The 25770-nt window shown below is 30.8% G+C and overlaps 1 protein-coding gene across 8 annotated transcripts in view; it reads left to right on the top strand.

Annotated features, from left to right (window-relative positions):
- Positions 1–25770, top strand: part of CDH19 (cadherin 19) — a 165150-nt gene that overhangs the window by 78992 nt on the left and 60388 nt on the right. For 7 of the 8 annotated variants that reach the window (XM_031946687.1, XM_031946686.1, XM_031946688.1 and 4 more), the window contains 2 exons: positions 11901–12224; positions 16183–16477. In XM_031946687.1, the coding sequence (XP_031802547.1) occupies positions 12030–12224; positions 16183–16477 (490 nt within the window). In that variant the 5' untranslated portion in view covers positions 11901–12029. Of the gene's footprint in view, positions 1–10251; positions 10468–11900; positions 12225–16182; positions 16478–25770 lie in introns of those variants that run through there. The other variant, XM_031946689.1, reaches the window with a different exon arrangement.

The raw sequence follows: 25770 nt of genomic DNA, 5'->3' as shown, positions 1-25770 counted from the left end.
ATAGGGCAATCCAACATATGTCTCTGGGAAAATGTTTTCAGATAGACATAATGTGAGGTTTTGGTTTCAGAGGAGAGAGAGTAAGCTGAGAGCAAGAGCCAATCTGAGCATAGGCAATTGTTTTGCATAATATTGCACTCTGGAATGCTATGCCAATAAATTACCTCCTCTTGTAGTAGTATTCTATGTTTCCTTATTTCTATCTCCCACTTTCAGTTTGCAATTTGTCTCACTCAAAGATTAATCTTTCAATTCATCTTTCACAATTTCTATATTGTTAGTATCAAAATAACATGAAATTATATTTGTAAAGCAGTTAGCTCAGTGCCTGGAACCTGTCCATTATGTCTTTTTGTTCCTGTTTTTATCTGTTCTAATTAGTGGATTCTACAAAGGGATTAGAGAATTCTTTTTAAGTGAATCATAAGGTTCATATATTTTGAGCTAGGTGCCTTAGAGGATACCTAGTGCATCTTCCATCATTTTGCAGATTAAGGACTTGAGGGTTAAGGAGTGAGTAGAATAAGTGAATTGACTTACCCAAAATCCTATGAGTAAAAAGTGGGATTTGATGCCAGGAATTCTGACTACAAATCCTGTTGTGTTGTTTTTTTTTTTTTTGTTTGTTTTGTTTTGTTTTTTCCTACTATAACAGGCTACTTTTGATCTTTTCATCATTCCCATAAAAGTAACATAAAACTGAATTTAGTGATCTGTTCAATTTAAAGAGCACTAACTCCATATACAGTTTATTCATCAGTATAGAAATAACAAAGTTTACAACCTAATTAGTGATGACTGCAATCTAGGTGAAGTCCTCTCCTATAACCTTGTCTAATTTTGTGAATGTTTTCTGTCATTGTCCTTTCCTCCCTAATAATAACCTGCTGCCCATTCTTCCTCTACCTCCACCCTCAGTTCCTGGAAAATTGAAATATTCCATGTATTTGCTGTAGGTATAAATTTTGCTTATTAAAGGGCTGGGTGTTGTGTTCTTTTTATTTGTTTGTTTTGTATTGTTTTTGTTTTTGTCAGTTGTTTAACTGACTTGCTCTGTTGCCCTGAATCTAGGGCTTGTGTTCTATCCACTGTGCTACCTTGCTATTCCTTGTTACATTTTTGAGGAGGGATAGTATCTTATTTTGTGCAAGTAACCAAGGTTAAAAGTTAAAAGATTTAAACGGGCTCCAGATGCAATCCAGTTCAAAGCCAGGTTTCATTGAATAGTGTAGATGACTATATTTGGATTCAAGATACTCATAGAATATTCTTGACTTTGATATTGTATGGGCATAATTACATTGTTTGACTATTCAACTTCAGTTTCCTCATGTGTAAAATATGGGTAATAATAATTGTACTAATGAATTTACAAAGTTCATAAGAATTAAAGCTAGAAAGGAAGTTTTTTTTTTTGTTTTTTTGTTTTTTTTAAATCTAGTTAGGACACTTTAATTTTTTTCCTCTTTACTTTTTTTTTCTTTCCCTTCAAACATTTTCCTGTGCTCTCAGGAAATATTCATTATACTCCAGAAGTGACCTGCTGTCATAGATCCAGTAAACCAATAGTAGTTACTTTAAAATATTCTAATACAATCAACCTCTAAACATGATTTCTAAGCCTTTTAATAACTATAATTAATTCAATAGAATTCAAGATTTTGGATTTTAGTGAACTATGCTGCTTATTATTCATTTACTCCTGAGTACAATTTTTGTTTTAATTTAATTTTTATTTTTTGCAAACCTACTGGACAAGGATACAAATTAATTCTATTTTCTAAGCGTCATTTTGCTTTCTTGGTGAAAATAAAATATCAAAATAGTTTTTTAACTTCTTTTTCAGTTAAAAATTGTTTAAGTAAAAATATACTTTTACATTTGAGAAAGAGGTGTGGATGTCTATATAAATGAGTGTACAATTATTTTCAAAGTATGTATATATTGCTTTATCAATGATCTGCACATCAGAAAGTAGTTACGTTTGAAATGATATATACAAAGAATTTGCAAGGTCTTGTGCTAAATATGTTTTTGTTTGATACAGAATTCAAAAACCAGCAATTAGCTTTTCCTAAAATTATGAACATATACATTTTGTTTTCAAACCAATATTAGTTCTATTCTAGCTAGTTTTGTACTGTAAAATTTATGGTAGTATTATTTTATTTTCTATTATTTTATTTTTATTTAATAGATTTACAGGTTATGTGTATGGGTAACTGTACAACACTGACAATTGCCAAACCTCTTGTTCCAATTTTTCCCCTCTTTCTCCCACTCCCTCCCCCAGATGGCAAGATGGCCAGTAGATGTTAAATGTATTAAAATATAAATTAGATGCACAATAAGTATACATGACCAAACTGTTATTTTGCTGTACAAAAAGAATCAGACTCTGAAATATTGTGCAATTAGCCTGTGAGGGAAATCAAAAATGCAGGTGGGCAAAAATATGGGGATTGGGAATTCAATGTAATGGTTCTTAGTCATCTCCCAGAGTTCTTTCGCTGGGTGTAGCTGGTTCAGTTCATTACTGCTCCATTGGAAATGATTTGGTTGATCACATTGCTGAGGATGGCCAAGTCCATCAGAATTGGTCATGGTATAGTATTGTTGAAGTATATAATGATCTTTTGGCCATGCTTGTTTCACTCAGCATCAGTTCATGTAAGTCTCTCCAGGCCTTTCTGAAATCTTCCTGTTGGTCATTTCTTACAGAACAAAAATATTCCATAATATTCATATACCACAATTTATTCAGCCATTCTCCAATTGATGGGCATCCACTCATTTTCCAGTTTCTAGCCACTACAAAGAGGGCTGCCACAAACATTCGTGCACATACAGATCCCTTTCCCTTCTTTATGATCTCTTTGGGATATAAGCCCAGTAGTAACAGTGCTGAATCAAAGGGTATGCACAGTTTGATAACTTTTTGAGCATAGTTCCAAACTGATCTCCAGAATGGTTGGATTCGTTCACAACTCCACCAACAATGTATCATATCAGTGTCCCAGTTTTCTCGCATCCCCTCCAACAATCATCATTATTTTTTCCTGTCATCTTAGCCAATCTGACAGGTGTGTAGTGGTATCTTAAACTTGTCTTAATTTGCATTTCTCTGATTAATAATGACTTGGAGCATCTTTTCATATGACTAGAAATAGTTTCAATTTCTTTATCTGAGAATTGTCTGTTCATATCCTTTGACCATTTTTCAATTGGAGAATGGCATGATTTTTTATAAATTAGAGTTAATTCTCTATATATTTTGGAAATGAGGCCTTTATCAGAACCTTTGACTGTAAAAATATTTTCCCAGTTTATTGCTTCCCTTCTAATCTTGTCTGCATTAGTTTTGTTTGTATAAAAACTTTTCAGTTTGGTATAGTCAAAATTTTCTATTTTATGATCAATAATGATCTCTAGTTCTGCTTTGGTCATAAATTCCTTCCCCTTCCACAGGTCTGAGAGGTAAACCATCCTATGTTCCTCTAATTTATTTATAATTTCATTCTTTATGCCCAGGTCATGAACCCATTTTGACCTTATCTTGGTGTATGGTGTTAAGTGTGGATCAATGCCTAGTTTCTGCCATATTAGTTTCCAATTTTCCCAGCAATTTTTATCAAACAGTGAGTTCTTATCCCAAAAGCTGGGGTCTTTGGGTTTCTCAAAGACTAGGTTGCTATAGTTGTTGACTGTTTTGTCCCTTGAGTCTAACCTATTCCACTGATCAACTAATCTATTCCTTAGCCAACACCAAATGGTTTTGGTAACTGCTGCTCTATAATATAATTTTAGATCTGGTACAGCTAAGCCACCTTCATTTGATTTTTTTTTTTTCATTAATTCCCTTGAAATTCTTGACCTTTTGTTTTTCCATATGAATTTTGTTGTTATTTTTTCTAGGTCATTAAAATAGTTTTTTGGGAGTCTGATTGGTATAGTGCTAAATAAATAGATTAGTTTAGGTAATATTGTCATCGTTATTATAGTTGCTCGCCTTATCCAAGAGAATTTAATATTTTTCCAATTGCTTAGATCAAACTTAATTTGTGTGAAAAGTGGTCTGTAATTTTGCTCATAAATTTTCTGATTTTCCCTTGGCAGATAGATTCCTAAATATTTTATATTATCAGTAATTACTTTAAATGGAATTTCTCTTTGTAACTCTGACTGTTGGATTTTGTTAGTGATATATAAGAATGCTGATGACTTATGTTGGTTTATTTTATAACCGGCAACTTTGCTAAAGCAGTGGATTATTTCTAATAACTTTTTAGTAGAATCTCTGGGGTTCTCTAAGTATACCATCATATCATCAGCAAAGAGTGATAATTTCGTTTCCTCATTGCCTCTTCTTATTCCTTTAATCTCATTCTCAGCTCTTATTGCCAAAGCTAGCGTTTCTAATACAATATTAAATAGTAACGGTGATAGTGGGCAACCTTGTTTCACTCCAGATCTTATTGGGAATGGTTGCAGTTTGTCCCCATTACATATGATGCTTACTGATGGTTTTAAATAAATGCTGCTGATTATTTTAAGGAAAAGTCCATTTATTCCTATACTCTCAAGTGTTTTTATTAGGAATTGATGTTGGATTTTGTCAAATGCTTTTTCTGCATCTATTGAGATGATCATATGGTTTTTGTTAATTTGGTTATTAATATGGCCAATTATATTGATAGTTTTCCTAATATTGAACCAACCATGCATTCCTGGTATAAATCCTACTTGATCATAGTGTATTATCCTGGGGATGATTTTCTGTAGTCTTTTTGGTAATATCTTATTTAAGATTTTAGCATCAATATTCATTAGGGAGATTGGTGTATAATTTTCTTTCTCTGTTTTCAACCTACCTGGTTTAGGTATCAGTACCATGTCTGTGTCATAGAAGGAATTTGGTAGGACTCCTTCATTCCCTATTTTATCAAATAATTTATATAGCATTGGGGCCAATTGTTCTTTAAATGTTTGGTAAAATTCACATGTAAATCCATCTGGTCCTGGGGATTTTTTCTTAGGGAGTTGTTTAATTGCCTGTTCTATTTCTTTTTCTGAAATGGGACTATTCAAGCAATTTACTTCCTCCTCTGTTAGTCTGGGAAGTCTATATTTTTGGAGGTAGTCATCCATTTCACTTAGGTTATCAAATTTATTGGCATAAAGTTGAGCAAAATAACTCCTTATTATTTCTCTAATTTCCTCTTCATTGGTGGAAAGTTCTCCCTTTTCATTTTTAAGACTACTAATTTCATTTTCCTCCCTCCTTTTTCTAATCAGATTTACCAAAGGCTTATCTATTTTATTGGCTTTTTCATAGAACCAACTCTTAGTTTTATTAATTAGTTCAATAGTTTTTTTTTTTTACTTTCAATATTTTTAATTTCTCCTTTTAATTTTAGAATTTCCAATTTAGTATTTGATTGGGGGTTTTTAATTTGGTCTTTTTTTAGTTTTTTTAGTTGCAAGCCCAATTCATTAATCTTTTCTTTCTCTGTTTTATTCAAGTAAGCCTCTAAGGATATAAAATTCCCTCTTATTACCGCTTTGGCTGCATCCCACAAATTTTGGTATGATGTCTCATCATTGTCATTATCTTGAGTGAAATTATTAATTGTATCTATAATTTGCTGTTTCACCCAAACATTCTTTAAGTTGAGATTGTTTAATTTCCAATTACTTTTTGGTCTACTTACCCCTAACATTTTGTTGAATGTAGTTTTTATTCCATCGTGATCTGAAAAGAAAGCATTTACTATTTCTGCTTTCTTGCATTTAATTTTGAGGTCTTTATGTCCTAATATATGGTCAATTTTTGAATAGCTTCCATGAACTGCTGAGAAGAAAATATATTCCTTTCTGTCTCCATTCAATTTTCTCCAAAGATCTAACATACCTAATTTTTCTAATATTCTATTTACTTCTTTAATTTCTTTCTTATTTGTTTTGTGGTTTGATTTGTCTAATTCTGAGAGTGCAAGGTTGAGATCTCCCACTATTACAGTTCTGTTGTCTATTTCTTCTTGCAACTCTCTTAACTTCTCCTTTAGGAAATTGGATGTCATGCCACTTGGTGCATATATGTTCAGTATTGATATTGCTTTGTTGCTCTTGTTTATTTTGTGATGAGATTTATCTAATTCTGAGAGGGGAAGACTGAAGTTCTCCACTAGTATAGTTTTGGTATTTCTTCCTGTAACTGGCTTAAAATCTTCTCTAGGAATTTGGCTGCTCTACTACTTGTTGTATTATATATATATATATATATATATATATATATATATATATATATATATATTAATACATATTAATATATATTATATATATATATATATATAAATATATACTGCATAGTTGTTTATTCTACCCTTTATCAAGATATACTTTTCTTCCTTATCTCTCTTAATAAGATCTCTTTTTGCTTTTGCTTTATCTGAGTTCAGAATTGCTACCTTTGCTTTCTTTTTTTTTTCAGCTGAAGCATCATAAATTCTATTCCTGCCTTTTATCTTTAGTTTGTATCTCTCTATGTCAAATGTGTTTGTCAAATGTCAATATATTTTTACTTATAAACAATATACTGTTGGATTCTGTTTTGTTTTTGTTTTTTTTTTTTTTTTTTTTTTTTTTATCTACTCTGTTTTTTGCTTCTATTTTGTGGAAGAGTTCATCCTATTCATACTCACAGTTATGCTTTTCAGCTCTGTATTTCACTCCATCCTATTTTCTCCCCTGTTTATACATTTATACATTTTTCTCTCTTTCTGCCTAGTCCTTAGATATGTTTCTTTTTACTCACCCCACCAATTATCTCCTATCACTCCTTATCCTTTCTCTTAATAGTGTTTCTTTAACTCACCCCACCCACTACCTTATCTTCTATCCTCCTTGTTCAATCACTTATCTTTTTCTCTTGATGTATCTGCTGTCTCTCTTCTATCTTGACACTACCTTTTCATTCCTCCTTTTCCTCCTGCTTCTTTAGAGATTAAAGTTATTCCCTCTTAGAGCCAAAACTGATGAGATCAAACCAAACAATGTTCATCCCCCTCTCTTCTTTCCTTCCATTGTAATTGGTCTTTTGTGCTTCTTCATGTGATCCAATTTGTCCCTTTATACCTCCCCTTGCCTCTTATTCTAGTACAGACCTTTTCCACTCCTTAATGTATTTTTCTATGATATCATCATAACATGAGTGACCCTGGGGAAGTCACTTAACTCACATTGCCTTGCAAAAAAAAAAATGACTAAAATAATTGTGTATTTTATTTTCTATTCTCAATTGTGATTGTCTTACCTTTATTAGGGAGAATTCTATCCTTTTCTTTTACTATCTTTTTCTACCAATATTACTGACAAAATCCTTTTTGTGGATCTTAATTTTTCTCATCAATACTATTCATATAATCATTCTCTATTGTTTGACCTTTCTTTCATTTTATATCAAAAATTCTAAGAGAGATTTCACTTCCTTGTATAGTACTATCATTTCCATGTTACTAGTCATTATCTCCCCATTAGTTTAGAACTGATCCAAAAGAAAATTTCCCTTTTGTCATTGTTCCATATTTTGAGGAATAAAATTAGTATTAAGAAGTAAAAGAAATTTTGAACTGCTATGCTTTTAGAAAAGAATTATCTCATGTTTGGTTTCATTACCCTAGTTAAACTGTTTTATTCAAAGTCATTAATCATCCTTTAAGTACCAAATATGATTCCTTAACCTCAGTCTTCATAGCTTTGTTGAACATTTTGGCATGAGTTAACTATATTAATCCCTTCTCTTCCCCCCCCCCATTTTTTTCTTTCTCTTTCTCTTTCCCTCTCACTCTCTCAACTTCACTCCTCTCATTCTCTCATTGCCTTATTGTCCATCAGTGAGTAAATTTCAGATATGTTATCTTCTCATCTTCCCCTTCTGTCTAAAAATGATTTTATTAGTTCAGAAAGATTTTTCAGGATCTTCTCTGTTTTAATGAATCCCAGATCTATATAACCATTCATAAATCTCTTCTGAATCTTCATTCTGAACTGATCAGTTGCCTACTGGACAATTTAAATTGTATATCCTGTAACTATCTCAAATTTAACATGTTTAGAATAAACTAAAACTCAAAATTCAGAAATCTTCTAAGGCCACTAGCATTCTCTCAGTCACAACTTGTGTCATATTCAACTACTTTCTCTTATTATTATCACTTCATTGACAAATCTTGTTATTCCCATTCCCTTATCTTCATTCACAGAGTGATTGCCCTAGTTCAGGCTATCATTTTCTCTCATTTGGAAAAATTCAATAATTATTTCCTTACCTCAATTCTGTAGTATACTTCTGGCTACTTTCTCAAAATTTTAGATAAAAAGAAATTATAGTTTATTTAATTGTTTCTCTTCCTTCATTTTCTGGTTTAGTCATCATATAAAGACAGAATTCTATCTTTCTTCATCTTTTTTTAATTTAAATGCTTTTTGATTAGATAAAATCAAATACATTATGTCAAATAAATTTTTACCAGTTTTTGTTATGTATATTTCACCTCTAGTCAAAATCTATGATACCTATATTTTATCAGAATTCCAAATATTTTTTATGATATGACATTCTTAAATAGTTATTAATTTCCTAATTTTTTTTTTGTTTCTTGTCAATCCCTTGTCTTCAAAAAGTACCAGTGAAGGAAATATCTTCTGTATGGCCCTTCGTTTCTTGACTTGAGTTTTCTTTCTCAATACTTCTTTGGTTCCTTTTAGCAGTATCATTTCTACTTATTTGAATCCTGAAAAGAAATATAACTAAGATTCTTCTCTGCTCTCATTATCTGTGGCACAGTGCTACAGTTTGCTTCTGAACTTTCTCCTTGTTGGTTATGCAGCTCCAAATTCACAAGTATTGCATTCCCAGGAAAAATTAATCTAGGCATAGGTTATTTTCACAGTCCACCTGGAACTGAGACTGGGTAGTATATAATAAAGCTTCTAGGTGGTCCTTGTTCCCAAATTTTGCAGGATGCACAGCCTTCCCATTGTGTTTGAGTGATTTTCATCTTCATCAGGTCCTGGTTAGACCTCATCTCCTGTGTCTGGATACTTCTTTCTTATTCTGTGTCAAACTTGGCTGAAAATTTGACTCAATGTAATTTTTCTTTCTTTTGGTACGGAAATTCCTATTAGGAGTGTGTTGTGATTTCTATTACTTCCTAATTCCTGTCATTAGGGAAATCCTCTTCTCTCTTCATGTCATGCTCACCAAATTGCAATTATGTTTATCCACTGCTAGACAAGAATCACAGCCTGTCATTAAGAATATTTTTTTCCTCCATTAAGTTTATAGGCAGTACTTTTTGAGAAGGAAAGCTTTATTTTTATGACAATCATTTCTCATGTATAGAGCAGTGAAACATTACAATAAGACTATACAGACGGGAATCAGAAAAACTCATCTTCCTGAGTTCAAATCTGGCCTCAGTTATTTACTATGTAAGGGATCCCGGACAATCATTTAAAACACTTTGTATTAGTTTCTCATCTGCAAATTAGGTGAAGAAGGAAATGGCAAGTCAGTCCAGGATCTTTGCCAAGAAACTCCAAATGGCATCACAAAGAGTTAGAAACAACTGAGATGATTAACAATAACAACAATTCCTCATCTATGTCTTTTTTTGTGTGTCTTCACAACTAAAGCAAATGAAGCTATTGGCCACTGCTAATTAGCTGTTATTCAATGTTAGTCATTAATGGAACTTTTGATCTTTCACTCAATGTTTCTTGCTCACTCATAGACCAGACTATGCATTAGCTTAACATTAAAAAAGAACCAGGGGCAGCTAGGTGGTGCAGTGGATAGAGCACCAGCCCTGAAGTCAAGAAGATCTGAGTTCAAATATGACCTCAAATATGGCTTAACACTTCCTAACTGTGTGACTCTGTATAAGTGACTTAACCCCAGCTGCCTCAGCAAAAAAAAAAGAAAAAAAAAAAAAAACCACAATATGGACACACTCGATTTCACTCTAAATTCATAGAGCACAAATCTACCCTATGCTTTTGTCTCAAGGAACAGCTCAACAAAACTTTGAAAGAGTTATAGAAACATATTTTTTCTTTTTTTCCATGCACATTAGATTCTAACTGAAAAACTTTATCTTGAGAATTTTCCAACTCTATATACCAATTTTTTGTTTGTTTATTTCTTTGTTTGTTTATTTTTTGTTTTTGCTTTTATTTTCAATATACTAGAGCTACAAGGCTGCGTGAATTGAATTCCAGAAGTGAATTTCCACATGACATAAGTACAATTCTCACGTCATTGGTTGACTATTTTACCTCACATTACACAAGCATGGCATAGTGAAAGCTAGAATTGAAGTCTGGAAGCAAAAATATAAATTCCAATTTTTAAAATGTGTTACTATAACACTATTTCCTTCTATACTAAACCAGATAATAATGAAGGTAATAAATGCCAAACTAAGCCTATATTACTTGTATTGTTTTTTTTTTGGGGGGAAGGTGTTGTGGATGACAGTAATATCTTTTAGTGACTTACTTTCTATTTATTATTTTTATTTTCATTTGTTTGAAATTTCCATTTTTTTTTCTAAAACATTTTAAAAAAGCTCATTGAAATGGATGCTAGAATATTTTCAAGTATTGGCTTATTCTCATTATTCTGTAGTTAAGAGTATGCCCTTTTCTATGATTTTTGAAACTTAAGGATTAATCCAATTTCTGAACCACTCAGCTGGTTTCCATAATTTGTTTTATATTTATTATAAATTTTATTTTTATATTATAAATATATATTATCATATAATATATATGTTATATATAAGGCTGGGCCTGCTGTTGGGGAAACTGAGTTCAAATCCAGTGTTAAATACTTTCTAATTGTTTGAACATGGGCAAGTCATTTAACTTCTCTTTGTCTTAGATTTTTAAATTAGAATAATATTAGCACCTGCCTCATGTGGTTGTTATGAGAATCAAATGAAATATTTGGGGGGAAAAAAGTCCTTAGCATAGTACCTGATACAAAGTAGATATTCTTTAAATGCTTATTCCTTTTTACTTTCTTACAAAAAGAAAAAAAGTGTTTGGTATATACAATCCCTGAAACATAATAAGAGCTATATGAATATTTATGGATTTATTTCCCCTTAGCAAATAGTAGAAGATTGTGATATTTTTATTAATATAAGTTTTGCAATTCTAATAAAATAGCAACTTCTGAATAATGTCTTATAAATGAAAGTGAACAATTGATTCTCCTTTTTCCTTTATCATTTCTCTATATCAAAGGAATACTTTATTATCATCAATTGAATTGATTATTGAAATCTTGAAGCTTTTAAGAGATAGTGTCCATTGATTATGTAAAAATATTTTGTTAGAAATTGTAAAATTATATAAGGGATTTCATCTTTCTTGAGTAGGAATCTGAGTAGCTAATGCTTCTCTTCCCCGCTTTTTTAGTAGAACAAACTAATTTGACGTTTACTGGCACAGAAGGCAGAAAGTAAGCAGGTTTTTAAAAAAATACAAGAATCAATGTCAGCTTCCAATCAGAGGTCTTCTTCCAGTGTCACTTTCCAACTTTCAAGCATTTCTATGACCACCTCTCAAAATGAGCACTGTCTAAGGAGAAATACACAATTATTTCAATCATATTATGACTGGTCTGCACAATACAATTCCTTAGTATAATTTGGAGGATGAATTAATTGAATAGATTTTGCATTCTGTCACATAACATTTTGAGGATTGAAAAAGAAATAGAATGATAGAATTATATTTCCTAAAAAGGTATGTGTAATGTGTATAAAAGGGTGTTTTACTTTTCAGAAATGTCATTCCAAAACAATTATTTTTCTCTTTTTGTCTTTTAGGAATATGGTGAAAAATATATTTTAGAAGCATATTTGCAGAATAGGTATTTGCAGAAGGAGAGAAAGTACTACTTTACTTTTGCCTACTGATTTCTCAGAGGAGTATCTCTACTGAAAAGACACTTCAGCATGAATTGCTATGTGTCACTACCATTTCTCTTGGGATTGGCTCAACTATGTCCCTGTCATACAGATATGACCAACTCCAAAATGCATGAGATGAGACAGCCACTACAATCTCATATGAGAGCAAAGCGGACCTGGGTGTGGCATAATTTTTTTGTGCAAGAGGAACTGACAGTACCTGAGCAACCTGTGGGTCGGGTATGTTTCTTACATTTCAAAAGTATAGTAAGGTGAACTTTTCACCAAAAATAGATGCATATAAGAAAAAAAAATATGCTAATGATTTAGAATTACTGAAATAGCATACAATGAATTGCTAGAAAGAATCAAGAGCCAGGAGAGTTCATAACTTCAGATACTTAAGCAGCATAATTATCCATCAAATTGAAATAAATATCTTGGAAATTTATTTTCAATTTTCTAAATAATAATGCTCCTCTTATTTATCAACATCTGCCAATTTGGTGGTGCTAATTTTGGCAGTGAATCAAAGCAACCATACTGAGTACAATACAGTTTACAGGCAGTATTTAGTATGTTTTACTATTACACTAAATAGCACTTGATTTACCCATCATTAATTTTTAATGAAACAAACTAATATTGTCATCTTTTTACAGCTAAGAATCTATAAGCACTTAGGTTTCCATAGTTATATATAAAGTTTCTGTAGTTATAAAGAATATTTATTTTCACCCTCTCTCATTTTTATAATGTATTTTGAGAAAATTAATTAATGAAACAAAATATCTTCTTATCTGTATTATTATTTTTTTATCATTTTTTTTAATAGAGGTAATTTGCAGCCTATAGATCTCTTGCCCTTTTCTGTAAGGCATTTTCTAGATGAATGAACTGAAATAAGTTAAACCACTAATTAACTAGCACTAAAATTTAATTGGGCCCTAAGGGTGAAGTGTTCAAAATTCATTAACTCTCTTTTCACAGGCCTTTTAGAGGAGTTCCTCTACTCAAATGGTATCTCATTTCAATAGGAATGTGCATATATGTATGACTAAACATGAATAAATTTAAGCATGTACAAGGGCAGCAGCTTATCTTGGGGCCTTAGAAATTCCCAAGGAATAAAATTTGAAACATATTTTACCTCTTGCTATTGGTTGCTTTCTTACTACTTAAAAAATATTTACTAGAGCACTATATAGTTGTTTTGAAAAACATTACAGTTTTCATAAACCAACATGTCTTCAGGAATGGGAAATGTAATTGAGGCTTAGTGTTAATTCTTAATGTTAACTATGTCTTTATTTAGTCATATTCTCAATCAACATTTTATAAAGTAATATATGTTATCTTGTCACCAGACAAAGTGAAGGGTTAACATCAGCTGGCCACCTTGAATAAAAAAAGACACTGTGGAGAAATTTATCAACATGAGCCCAAAGACAGGTTATCATTCTCATTAATTCTACACTGTTTTAGGATGCACGTCCACCACATAAACCACATTTTGCTTTATTTTAGATTGTAATGACTTCTGCTTATACTGCAAGCTTCAGCCAATCTTTTAGAAAATGGTCTAGCATACAGTTTCCTTCAACATCCAATTCAGACTTTAATAACATGCAATATAGTCTCAACTAACTGATTTAAAGCAGAACAAGAACACCTGTGATAAGTGAAAATTTATTAAAAAGAGGGATGTCATTATTTCATTCACTATCAGGACACATCCTTTTTTATCTACTTCATAAAAATGATTTAGGTTAGAAGTAGCAATTTTATATAAAATTCCATTTTCTAGTACTGTTTTGTAAAATTTTAATACTAAATATTATACTGTATAGTACTAAGCTTCCTAAAAATTTTGCACTCTATAGAGTAGACTATATGTAACTTCTCTGACTTCCGTATCATTAACATGTCTGTGATTGAAATTCAATTTATATATGGGGTATAGGATCAAAAAAGGCTTTGTAAATAAGTTATTTATTTTATCTAGAACATCATTCTATAGAAAATCACCTACCTAGATCATAACATAAATAGCTCATAATACAAATCTTCTACTAATTATACAATTTTGATTCTCTTAATACTTCTTGGAATATTAAACCAAGTTTTTAAAATCTATCATTAAAATTAATATACTGAAATGACATGTAGTGTGTACCTTGGTTATTTTGATAGAATGTGTCCATTTCATTTTCCCTTATCATTCCGTGTTCCATGTAGACACAAGCTTTGTTTAAAAGTGCAAAAAATCTATGTAACAAATAATAAGTTGACCTCTCCTGATCTGTCACACTTTCACTAGTTGATAGATATTCCTCATTTCTTTAGATTAGCATTGCTTTTCAAAATGAGATCAATTACTGATCTGATTATTTTAAGACTTTCTTCCAGATAACACAAGTTCTTTTAAGAACTATTTCAATATAATAGAATGTAAATAAGGAGCTTTCTAATGTGATGGCTTCTTTGGTATTGTTATTTTCCTGTTTACCTTGAAATTCTTCAGAACTTCTCAGTTATAAGGAAAGGTATATTAATATAAGGTGATTGAATAAAATCATTCATGTAAAGCTAAACTGTAGGAATCATTTTTTATCTTGTATATATTTCCAAATTTATATTTTAATTGAAAAAGTTTGGAATATTTCATTATTCATTACTGTATTACTAAAATTAATGAGAATGTCAAATTTTGACAAATTTTATTATTAAACACCTTTATTATTATAAATTATTTATATTGGTCTTTCAAATAATAATAAATGTGGGTATAGTGGGGAAGAAAAACTTCAAGGGAGAAAACAGGATAGTAAATAAAAATCAATATTGTTGGGAAATGCTTCATTTCTCTTAGTATGCAAAACTTAGTGAGAAAAATATTAATCTCTATTGGATCATTCTCTCTATATGATATTGGCATTGATATGGTATGGTATATGGTATGGTATGGTATATGGTATATGGTATGGTATGATACATACCATACCATACAATTCAATAAATATTAATAATATATAAAATTACATATATGTTATATATAAGTACATATATGTTATTTTTTGCAAAGTATTTTATGTATATGACCTAACTAAATCCTCAAAACCACTTTATGAGGTAAGTGCTATTACTATCCCTATTTTATTGATGAGAAAATTAAGTTTCAGAGAGATTGTAATTTTCTTAGACACAGTAAGGGTCAGGCAGAATTTGAATCTTAAATCTGTTATCATCAACCCCCTCCATACATTAAACCTCATATCTGCCAACTATATATGAGATGCTGCTTTTCCAAGTTTTCTAGTGAGTCTCTTGTCCTCTAGTGTTTTCCCAGGCACAGGACAATTTTTCAGATTATGCTAGAATTCTAGATAAAAATCTGGATATCAATGATTTGTGTCCCTTTACTGACCTTGAAAGGAAAGTTGAACCAAATTTTGAAATCAAAGTAATGCCAAATTTAAAATAGTCTGGCTTCTGGAAAATCAGTCTTCCAAAGAGGTTTTAATTATATATTTAAAAGTGTAATTAATAGATAAATACCTTCTTGGTTCATTTATTTAACTTTCACAAATGACAGATCTCCTTGGCTCTATTGTCATTTTTTTCTGAACAACTCATTCCTACTTAATAAAAAAAGAACTCTTTGTCATAATACTCTCAAAAATTTATAATGTTATATAGCACAAAATGATTTGCATATTTGAAGTGATCCACATAATAACCTTGTTATGCAGGTATGGCAAGTATCATTATGCACATCTTATATATGAGGCAGAGGGAGTTAAAGTGAATACTCCAAGACAATATAGATAAAGTGATGTTGCTTAATTTGAACATGAGTCTCTGACTCTATATCATATAACCTTTCTACTATGTGTAGACAAGTATAAATTTTGGGAAGAAATGTATTTAAAATCTGCTTGTGAAAAACTGTTATCTAAGAGTGAGACTACATAAATTCAGAGAGAATAACCATTAAAAGATTAGCTGTTGGTGATCAAACTTTTAATGGCAATATATAACATTATAGATTAAGATATAATTAGATTAGTCAGTGGGTAGAGTATCCACCTGTTAGAAATAATGATACTTAAATAAGAATTGAAATTCAATGAAATTTTAAAATACAACTCATTTGGATTTAAATATAAACTAAAATATTATCTTTTACCCCTCACAGCTGAGATCTAATCTGGATAAAGGGGATGCATCTTTGATATACTTGTTGTCTGGGGATGGAGCTGGGAGTATTTTTATCATTGACAACAGAACAGGTGATATAACTGCCATAAAAAAGCTTGATAGAGAGGAGAAAGCCTACTACAAACTACGAGCCCAGGTGCTAAATGTTAACACTGGGAAACCTGTGGAACCTGAGTCTGAATTTGTCATCAAAGTTCTGGATATCAATGACAATAAACCACAGTTCCTAGATGGACCTTATGAGACCCGCATACCAGAAATGTCTCCAGAAGGTACTGTACATCTAATCTAATAATAATAAATCTAATGTCATGACAATAGATATTTATTTTTCTAGGTGTGTAAAGGGCTGAATCTCTGAGCAGATGCACTTGGATAACTGAGCTAATTACCAGTTGGACAACACTCTATTAGCATTTGCTTGGAAAATGGCCTGCCCTACCATTCTATGCTGGCTCAATCTTTTGACCAATAGAGAAATCTGGAGGAGGGAAAAAAGGTGGGAGTAGGACTAGCGAGGTGACTCTAGATGGTAGAAGAAAGAGGAGATTCTGGGTGTCTATGCTCTCTCCTCTCCCTTCAACAAAGAATAAAGATCAAGGACTTTTGCTTATCCTGACTCTGGCTGATTTTAAAGTATGCAGAGTGCTAACGTGGTCATCACATAGGTATATATAAAATAGGTAATATTTGATGAGAATTCTAATGTTTCTCTAAAGAAATTTCAGTAAATGTGTAGAAACAAGACACATTAAAATATAATGAGTACATAATAAAATATAAATAAAATATGGCCAGCTCATATCAGATATATTATTATCTTATTGTGGGGGTGTGGCATTCATGGGGAGGATCTAATGTTTTATACATGAAATAGCATTTAACTTAAATTTTGTTAATTTGTTAATTCAGAATTAACTTAATAGGTATAAAACAGTAGAGAGTAATATAAGAATATGGAATGCATATTAACAAAGGGAAGGGAGAGTTGGAAATGCTTATTTAATAGAAAATAATAAAGTGAATTTCAGTCTTGAGCATAGAATAAATGGCAGAGAAGCTACAAGCCTGCAAAGAGAGCTTTAAATCAGATTGTTAAGAGCCTTGAATGACAAGTTAAGGAGTTTGAGTTTTGTTTACTTGACAATGAAAAATCATCAAAGTTTTTTGAGCCATAAAGTGACATAACCTTATCTAGAGTCAGAAGCAAGATTCAAATCTAGACTTAGATACTTAATAATTGTCTGAGTAAACCACTTAATCTTTATTTGCTTTACTTTCCTCATTTATAAAACCAAAATACTATCATCATCTCCCAGGGTATGAGGATAAATGAAATAATATTTGTAAACTACTTTGTAAAAATCTTCAAGCATTACATAAATGCCAGTTTTAAGTAGATATGTGGGCTAAGGGAAAATCAAAGATAATTACAAAATCATCAACTTTGATTACTGAAAGGATTATGGTGGCAATGATAGCAGTTGGGAAATAAGAAAGAGGAGAATATGATAGAAAAGGTGAAAACTCAGTTTTAAGCATGTTGAAATTAAAGCAACAATGGGATTTCTGCATGTATTCTAAATATCTTGAATTTCAATGCTGAATATTGGGATAAAAGTTTGGGTTATAGATTTGAAGTTATCATTTCATAGAGGCTGAATTGACAAAATTTTATCTTTACAATAGAAGTATTAATGTTCCAACTGTATTCAGATTGGAGGAAAGAGAACTTGAAAGCAATAAGTGGCTAAGAAACTATTAAGATCAGGGAAGAAATAATAGGAAACTGAACTGGGAGCATGGCTTACTGGATTGTGATTAAAATGATGTAGCAGATAAGATATATAGCTCAGGAATTGTGTTTTAAATATGTAGCTTAGTGAAAGAGTAGCTTAAAGTCATCGAAATGGATGTCTTTACCTACAAAATACGTAGAGAGAGAGAAAAAGAAGGTAACCAAGAACTGAATTCATAAAAGTATGGGAAAGGAAGAGAAGAGTGAACAACATTTTTCACTTTCATCAAAGATTCCCGTTTGATATTGAAAGTTCTTCATAGCATGCATGGTTCTCTTACTTTTCAAGTCTTCTTAAACCTTAGCTCTCAATTTCAGCCATGTGACTCATTATTATTCCTCCAACAAGAAACAGCTCCCAATTTCTTATATTTTCAGTTTCTATTTCCAGGCCTAGAATTACTTCTCCCTCCTTTTGTTAATTTCCTAGATTTTGTCACTATTTTTAAATTAAAGCTATAATCCCACATTCCCTGAAAGATCTTTCTTTGCTTCTCCAATGTGGATATCATTTTTGTCCATTTTATACTGTATCTCAATTATACAAAATTTGCATATTGTTTTCCTCATTAGACAATGAGTAGGAGTTAATTACATAGTTTTTGTCATAATTGTTGTTGATTTTTCCCTTTTTTGAATTCTCAGGGTTAATAAAGTACCTCGCACAATAAGAATTTAAAAACTAAAAAAATAGTCTCTAGATGTGGGCATTGATATGGCAGTTTCAGTAGAATAGAAGACAGACAAGGACTGAAGAGGAATAGATGACAAAACATTGAAAATGGCACATATAGAGTATTCTTTCAAGAAATTTGTCAGTAATAGAGAATTGTAATTTTACGTAGTAGAATCAATAAAAGGATTCATGATGTTTTTTGATTTTGTTGTTTGGTTTTTGTTTTTTAATCAGAGAAAGATGAATATGGTTGTTGGTAGAGGAAAAAGAACCAGGATCAATGACTGATTATACAAGAATAAGAAGGAATTCATAAATAGAGTGAAGTTGGGGAAGGTATATAGGCGAGATGCAGTAAATACTTAGAGTACTTTTGGACTTGTTAGCTTTGAGTAGAATGATATTCCTTTCACATTCAGAAGAGAGAAAAAGAAGCAAATGAATAAGGACAAAAAAAATGTGGGAGAAATGAGGAGGAACATTGAAATAAGACATTTCAATTACTTTGCAGCTTGTAAAGATTCCTGCTGGACCACATATAAACTTAGTCTTAAATATAATATTATCTATTTTTATTTAAATAGATTTATACTTTAAATTCATATTCTTAGCTGTCATATTTTAGATTGACAAGGATTAAATATTTGCTGTTTGAATCAGATGAAGCAGCATGCTCATTTGCTGTAATGGGTACATATGTGTCCCAGGAAAGATATTATTCACATAGCCAACATTGGGCAACTCTGAATTAGGCCTGCCTCTGAAGACATTAAACTAAGGTCATAGCCATATCTTATCCTATCCCCGATAAATTTATGGTCTACTTTGAGTCTAAAATTTCAGGTAACTTTATATAATCATTATGGAGTAGAACCTAGGTCATCTATGATTAGTATTATATTTAAAATGAAGCATTTATAAAATTCTTTAAAGTATTGTTTTGATGAATGTTTATCACAATGATTAATTTCTGTAGATTTGTTTGGTTTAAATTTCTTTTTTTCTTTTAGTCATTTAAAAGTAATCTAACATTTTTTTTTTACCTATCCAGATATATTAAACATAGAACTTTAAGAGCAATAAAACAAATTATGTTTTAAAAATACTTTTATAGTGTGTGTGAAGAAATGGGTGGGAGTGTGTGTGTGAAAAAAATTGAGGAAATATAAATAGCTTTATACATTAATACTCTCAAACACTTTTCAATCCGGAAAATATATAAACTATATATTGCTCTTTATTCTGCTACTTAAAGATAAACATAAAATCCATTTTATATTGCATGTGACACAAATCAATTTAAAAAACCCTTAAAATAAAAAGTCCCAATTTTAAGATAGCATAATTAAATTATTAATATAGGATCCTTAAAAATAAATTTAATATTCCTTTTTAAAAGAAAGGATATTCTATAATGTTTCATGCATTTGTTATCAAGGTCAAAATGTAAAAGTTAAATTCTGTATTCTTCAATTCCCTTTAGTTCAACAAATGTGGTACTTTAGTGCAATAATCATGATAAAAGTTTTTAACACAGAAAATAATAGACTGAGTTTGGAATCAAATCCTTCCCTTTTTCTTTCCAAATTGGTTTTGTGTAAGTTTTTCAGGCAAATCTTGACAGATTCTACTGTTTTAATAAGCTACTTTTCTTGGTCAAATTGAGTTAATCTCTGCATCAAATTTATAAGAAACAGAAGTATCAAGTTCACAGTGGGACTAGAGAGGGGCTAATAAGACTGACCTACTTCTCAAGTGGAGAGGGGAGGAGGAAAAAAGTGAAGACCATTTTAAAAATCCTGAATGACAAGTGGAAAAATCATCTATCTACCTATTTCATTTTATGCTTCCAGGTTTGAAAATAATAATATCTAAAATAAAATTACTTGAGTAAAAACAATTACTTTCTGTATTTTGGAAATGAAATTAAGCTCAATTTTAGCCCACTCTAAATGTGGCAAAAGTTCGATCTCACCCCTACAATTAGACATTGTTTTATTCAATAATGATACAATTCATTTTTGCAGATATAGAAATATATACCCCTTTCATCTGATTGTTTTTTTAATTTTTTGGGAATCATAAGAACAGAGTTGGGCCAAAACACTCTACTATTAACTCTAGACTATTTTTAAGTAACTCATTCACAGCAAGTGTTTTCTGAATGAAGTTTCACTCAGACTATGCGTGGGTGTAGAGAACTAATTAAAGTGTAGTGAGACTAAAGCTCTTTACAAAAAGTACTTTTCCTCATAATTTATTCATAAACTTGTTCTATGAAAATGTCTTTTTCCCTTACCAATGATAGTAAAATAAACATGAGTATAGTAGCAAAATAAATGATGTATTTTTGACCAGCGTTTTATGATTCTTGGCTATACTAAAAAGTATAATATGGAGATAGCTAGTTTAGTATGTGATAATAAAGAATTCTTGGATTCAGAATTTAACACTGTCACAGATTACTGAATTCTCCTAATGCTTACTGGATTCTCCTAAGATTTGCTTGATATTTGAATGAATTTAAATACAGAAATTTCATATTTATTATTAAAAAATTCATATGACACATATCACTACATGACTAAGTATTCTATGCTAGCTAAAAGGTAAAATTACAAACTTAGCAAATAGTAATAATGCACTGTTGCATTTGGATAAGACTAAATTGGAGGTATCAAACATTTTTTTCAGTGTCTTAAGAAAAATGCTATTGGTTTTGTGAATGATGTTTCATAACATCAAAGAGTTATTCTGATTACCCAAAGTGTAGAATCTAGTTGGGGTGAAAATAACGTAACTCTAAAAGGAGTGACTAGCCTATGGAAGCCAAGATGGAGGAATAAGCAATGAATTTCTGCAATTTTACTTCTCAAGTTTACTTCTGAGCATCCATAAAATAGTACCTGAAGACAGGTCCTAGAATATCAGAACCAGTTCAGAAAAACTGGAAGATGAACAGGAGGGATCCATCTTGCTTAGAGAAGGAGGAGTGGGTAGTGGGACAGTTCAGGAAAGCAAGCTTCCCCATCAGTAGGCAGCAAGACCCCCTCAGAAAAACAACAGAAGGTCCTGAACTCCACTCTAGTGGAACAGGCAAAACTCAGCACCAAAAGCTGGTATGTGTCTTAGTACAGTTTTAGAAAACCCTGGAAAGATTTACAAGGACTGTTGGTAAGCAAAAGAAGCAGAACTGAGAATACATTGGACACAATAACAGCAAGGATATGTGATGATCAACTATGAAATACTTGGTTCTTCTCAGTGATTCAATGATCCAAAACAATTCCAATAGACTTTGTACAGAAAGTGCTATCTGCATGCAGAAAAAGAATTTAAATGTAAATCAACACATGCTATTTTCACTTATTTTTGTTTGTTTGTTTGTTTTCCTTTCCCATGGTTTTTCCCTTTTGCTCTGATTTTTCTCTCTCAATATGATTCATAAAGCAATGTGTATTAAAAATAAATGTTTTAAAAAAGAAAAAAATCAAGACAGAAAAAGAAAATTTGGGAAAAGAAATGATTTATGGAAGAGAAATATGAAAAAAGTCAATAGCTCAGAAAACTACTGAAAAAATTAGACTTGACAAAATGAAAAGTGATCTCTAAAATCCACTGAAGAAAACAACTCCTTAAACAATATAATTTGGACAAATGGAAAAGAACGTATACAAACCAATTCAGGGAAACAACATCTTAAAAAATAAAATTGGACAACTGGAAGCTAAAATCACTCTGAGATATAAGAATTGATCAAACCATTTTTTTAAAGGATGAAAATGTAAGTTACCTCATGGAGAGGAAAAAAGTCCTCCACAACAATTGATTTGGAAAATAGATCCAGGAGAGGGAACATCAGAAGTGTAGGATTACTTGAAATCATAATCAAAAGAAATACTTGGACAGTATTTTTCAAGAAATTATCAAAAAAAAAAAAACCTCTCCTTTTTTGCATCATAATGCAATTATGTCAACCTAGTCAACAAAGTAGAAAAATAGAGTAAATTTAATTGAAACCTAAATGATCTAACTGTAAAAATAAGTCCAATACAAATTATATAAATAATCAATAATTCATTAAAGAGTATGGCAAGAATGAAAGAATATAGGAAAATTTATGGGATGTAGCCAGAATAATACTTAAAGGAAAATCAGTTTTTCTAAATTAGTACATTAAAATAGAAAAATGAAAGATTAATAAATTGTACTGGCAACTAAAAAACTTGAAAAAGACCAAATTAAAAATTGTTGTTCAGCAGCAAATTGGAAATTCCAAAAATCAAAGGTGAAGTTAATAAAATTGAAAGAAAAAAAAACCTAAAAACTGTTTGTTTTAAAATAAAAGAAAGCTAAATGTCCAGTATTACATTGAAATAACCAAGTGAAATAACCAAGAATATAGAATTAAAGCATTCATTATGAAGTATTTTGCCCAATTACCTGCCAATAAATCTGATAATCTGAGAAAATCCATAAATATTTATGCAAATAGAAATCCCAAATAACCCCATCTTAGAAAAATAAATTGAGCAAATTCTTAAGGAATTCCACCGTGAGGGAAATGATTCCTAGGGCCAGATTGGTTTATGAGTAAATTCTATCAAACATTTTAAAACACTTAATTCCAATATTATTTAAAGCATTTGGAAAAATACATGAATAATTGATCTTACCAAACTCAATTTATGACCCAGATATGACAGTAATACATAAATGAAGAGGAGCTAAAAAAGAAAGAAAGAAAGAAAAAAAAACTAAAAATCAATTTCTATAATGAATATTGATGCAAACATTCTGAATAAAATTTGTTGTAAGGTGATTACAACAGTATATCACAAAGATTATACATTATGATGAGGTAAGCTTTATAGTAAGATGGCAAGGTTATTTCAATATTAAGAAAACTACTATCAAAATTTATATTGATACCTAAATCAATAGAAATCTTATGATAATCTCAATAGATAACTCTTTTGACAAAATACACTATTAAAAATTCTTATTAAAAACACTAGAGAATATAGGAATAAAGGGAGTGTTTTTAAAATGATAAATGGCATCTTTCTAAAATGTAGCTAAAGAATCAACTAAAACACAACTTGAAATGATTAACTGCTTTATAAGAGTTGCAGTATATGAGTTAGACTGACATAAATCAACAATATTTCTTATATGACCAACAAAACCCAACAGCAAGAGATAGAAAGAGAAATTCCATTAAATAAAGGCAAATAATAAAAAATATATTTTGCTTTAAATATAAATATATAGATGCTTATATATAAATATATATGCATTATATGTATATATAAAATATATAGAGAAAGAAGCCTACCTACCAAGAGAACCACAGCTCTATAGATACAAAACCCTTCACACAAATAATATCATAAACAACTAGAAAAATAGAAATTTCTCATAAGAATACTGACACAATATAATAAAATTTTCTACCAAATTTAATTGACTTATTCAATGCCATACTAATCAAACTACTAAAAATAATTTTATGGAAAAATTTCTATTTTATAGAAAAAATTCATCTGGAAAAAAAAAAAAAAAAGGTCAAGAATATCAAGGGAATTAATAAATAAAAAAAAAAAAATCAGAGGAGAAAATACTGCCAGCAATCAGAATGTAACAATTCAAATAAGAAGTAGCCACAATCAGGATTACCTAGGACCTAGCAGCTTCCACTTTAAAAGATCAAAGGACATGTAATCTGATATTCTGAAGGCAAGAGAACTTGAAATGTAGCTGAGAAGCAATTACCCAGCAAAACTGAGCATCATCCTTTAGGGGAAAAGATAGATATTCAATAAAACAGGAAAATTTCATCTATTTCCGATGAAAAATTTCAGAGCTGAATAGAAAATTTGATCTTCAAATAAAGAACTCAAGAGAAGCATAAAAGGAAAAAAGGAAAAAAAAAATAATGTTCTTTTAAAACTTAAAAAGCTTACATCCCTGTAGAGGAAGGTAATATGTTTAACTTTTGAGATCTGTATTTCTGTTATAGGCATACTTAGAGGGTGTAGGTTATAATTCAATTTTATTGTGAGGATTTAAAAAATAAATTACAGGAGAAATGGCGATTTTACTGGAAGAAGAGGAAAATTGAGTTTAAATGGGGTAAATTGCATCTCATGAGGAGGCAAAAAAGATCTATTGCAATTGAGGGAAAGAGGAGGGGGGTGAGCATTGTTAAAATGTTGCTTTCATCAGATTTGACTCATTTGAGATTTAGAGAATATTAGACACATTTACCTTCACAGTGAAGCTTGTTTCACCCTATAGGGAAGTAGGAGGGGAAAGGAGAAAGGAAAGAGAGAGGCTAATTGAAGGGAGAAGATAAGTAGAAGGGAAAAGGTATAAATAGGGAGGCTGCAAAAGAGGAGAGCTGTTTGAGGGAGGGGCTGATCAGTGACAAAATCCTGGGGAGGAGAGGAAAAAGGGAAAGGGAAGAGAAGAATATAAATGGGGATAAACAAGATGTTAGGAAATAGAGATAGTAATTTTATTTGTGAAAGTGAATGGGATAAACTCTCCCATAAAACAGAACTGGATAACAACCTGGATTAAAAGCCAGAATCCTATAATTTGTTGTTTACAAGAAACTCATTTGAAGCAGAGTAGTACATTTAGAATAAAGGTAAAAGGCTGAAGTAGAACCTATTAGGCTTCAGCTGAGGTGTTTAAAACAAAAAAAAAACAGGGGTAGTGATCCTGATATGAGATCATATAGATTACCCAGATTAAAAGAAGAGGAAATAAATTTCTTAAGTAGTCCCATTTTAGTAAAATAAATTGAACAAGCTATTAATCAACTCTCTAAGAAACAAATTCTCCAGAGTGATATGGATTTATATAATAATACTACCAAACATTTAAAGAAAAATTAAATCCAATACTATGTAAACAATTTGAAAAAATAGGGAAAAAAGGAGTCTAACCAAATTCTTTTAGGATACAGATATGGTGCTGACACCTAAATCAGGTAGGGTGAAAACAGAGAAAGAAAATTATAAACCAATTTCCCTAATAAATGTCTATGCAAAAATCTTAACTAAAATATTAATAAAAAGATT

The sequence above is a fragment of the Sarcophilus harrisii genome, chromosome 1, assembly GCF_902635505.1.
Source record: "Sarcophilus harrisii chromosome 1, mSarHar1.11, whole genome shotgun sequence".
Taxonomy (NCBI): Eukaryota; Metazoa; Chordata; class Mammalia; order Dasyuromorphia; family Dasyuridae; genus Sarcophilus; species Sarcophilus harrisii.
This window is presented reverse-complemented; position numbering and strand designations above follow the sequence as displayed.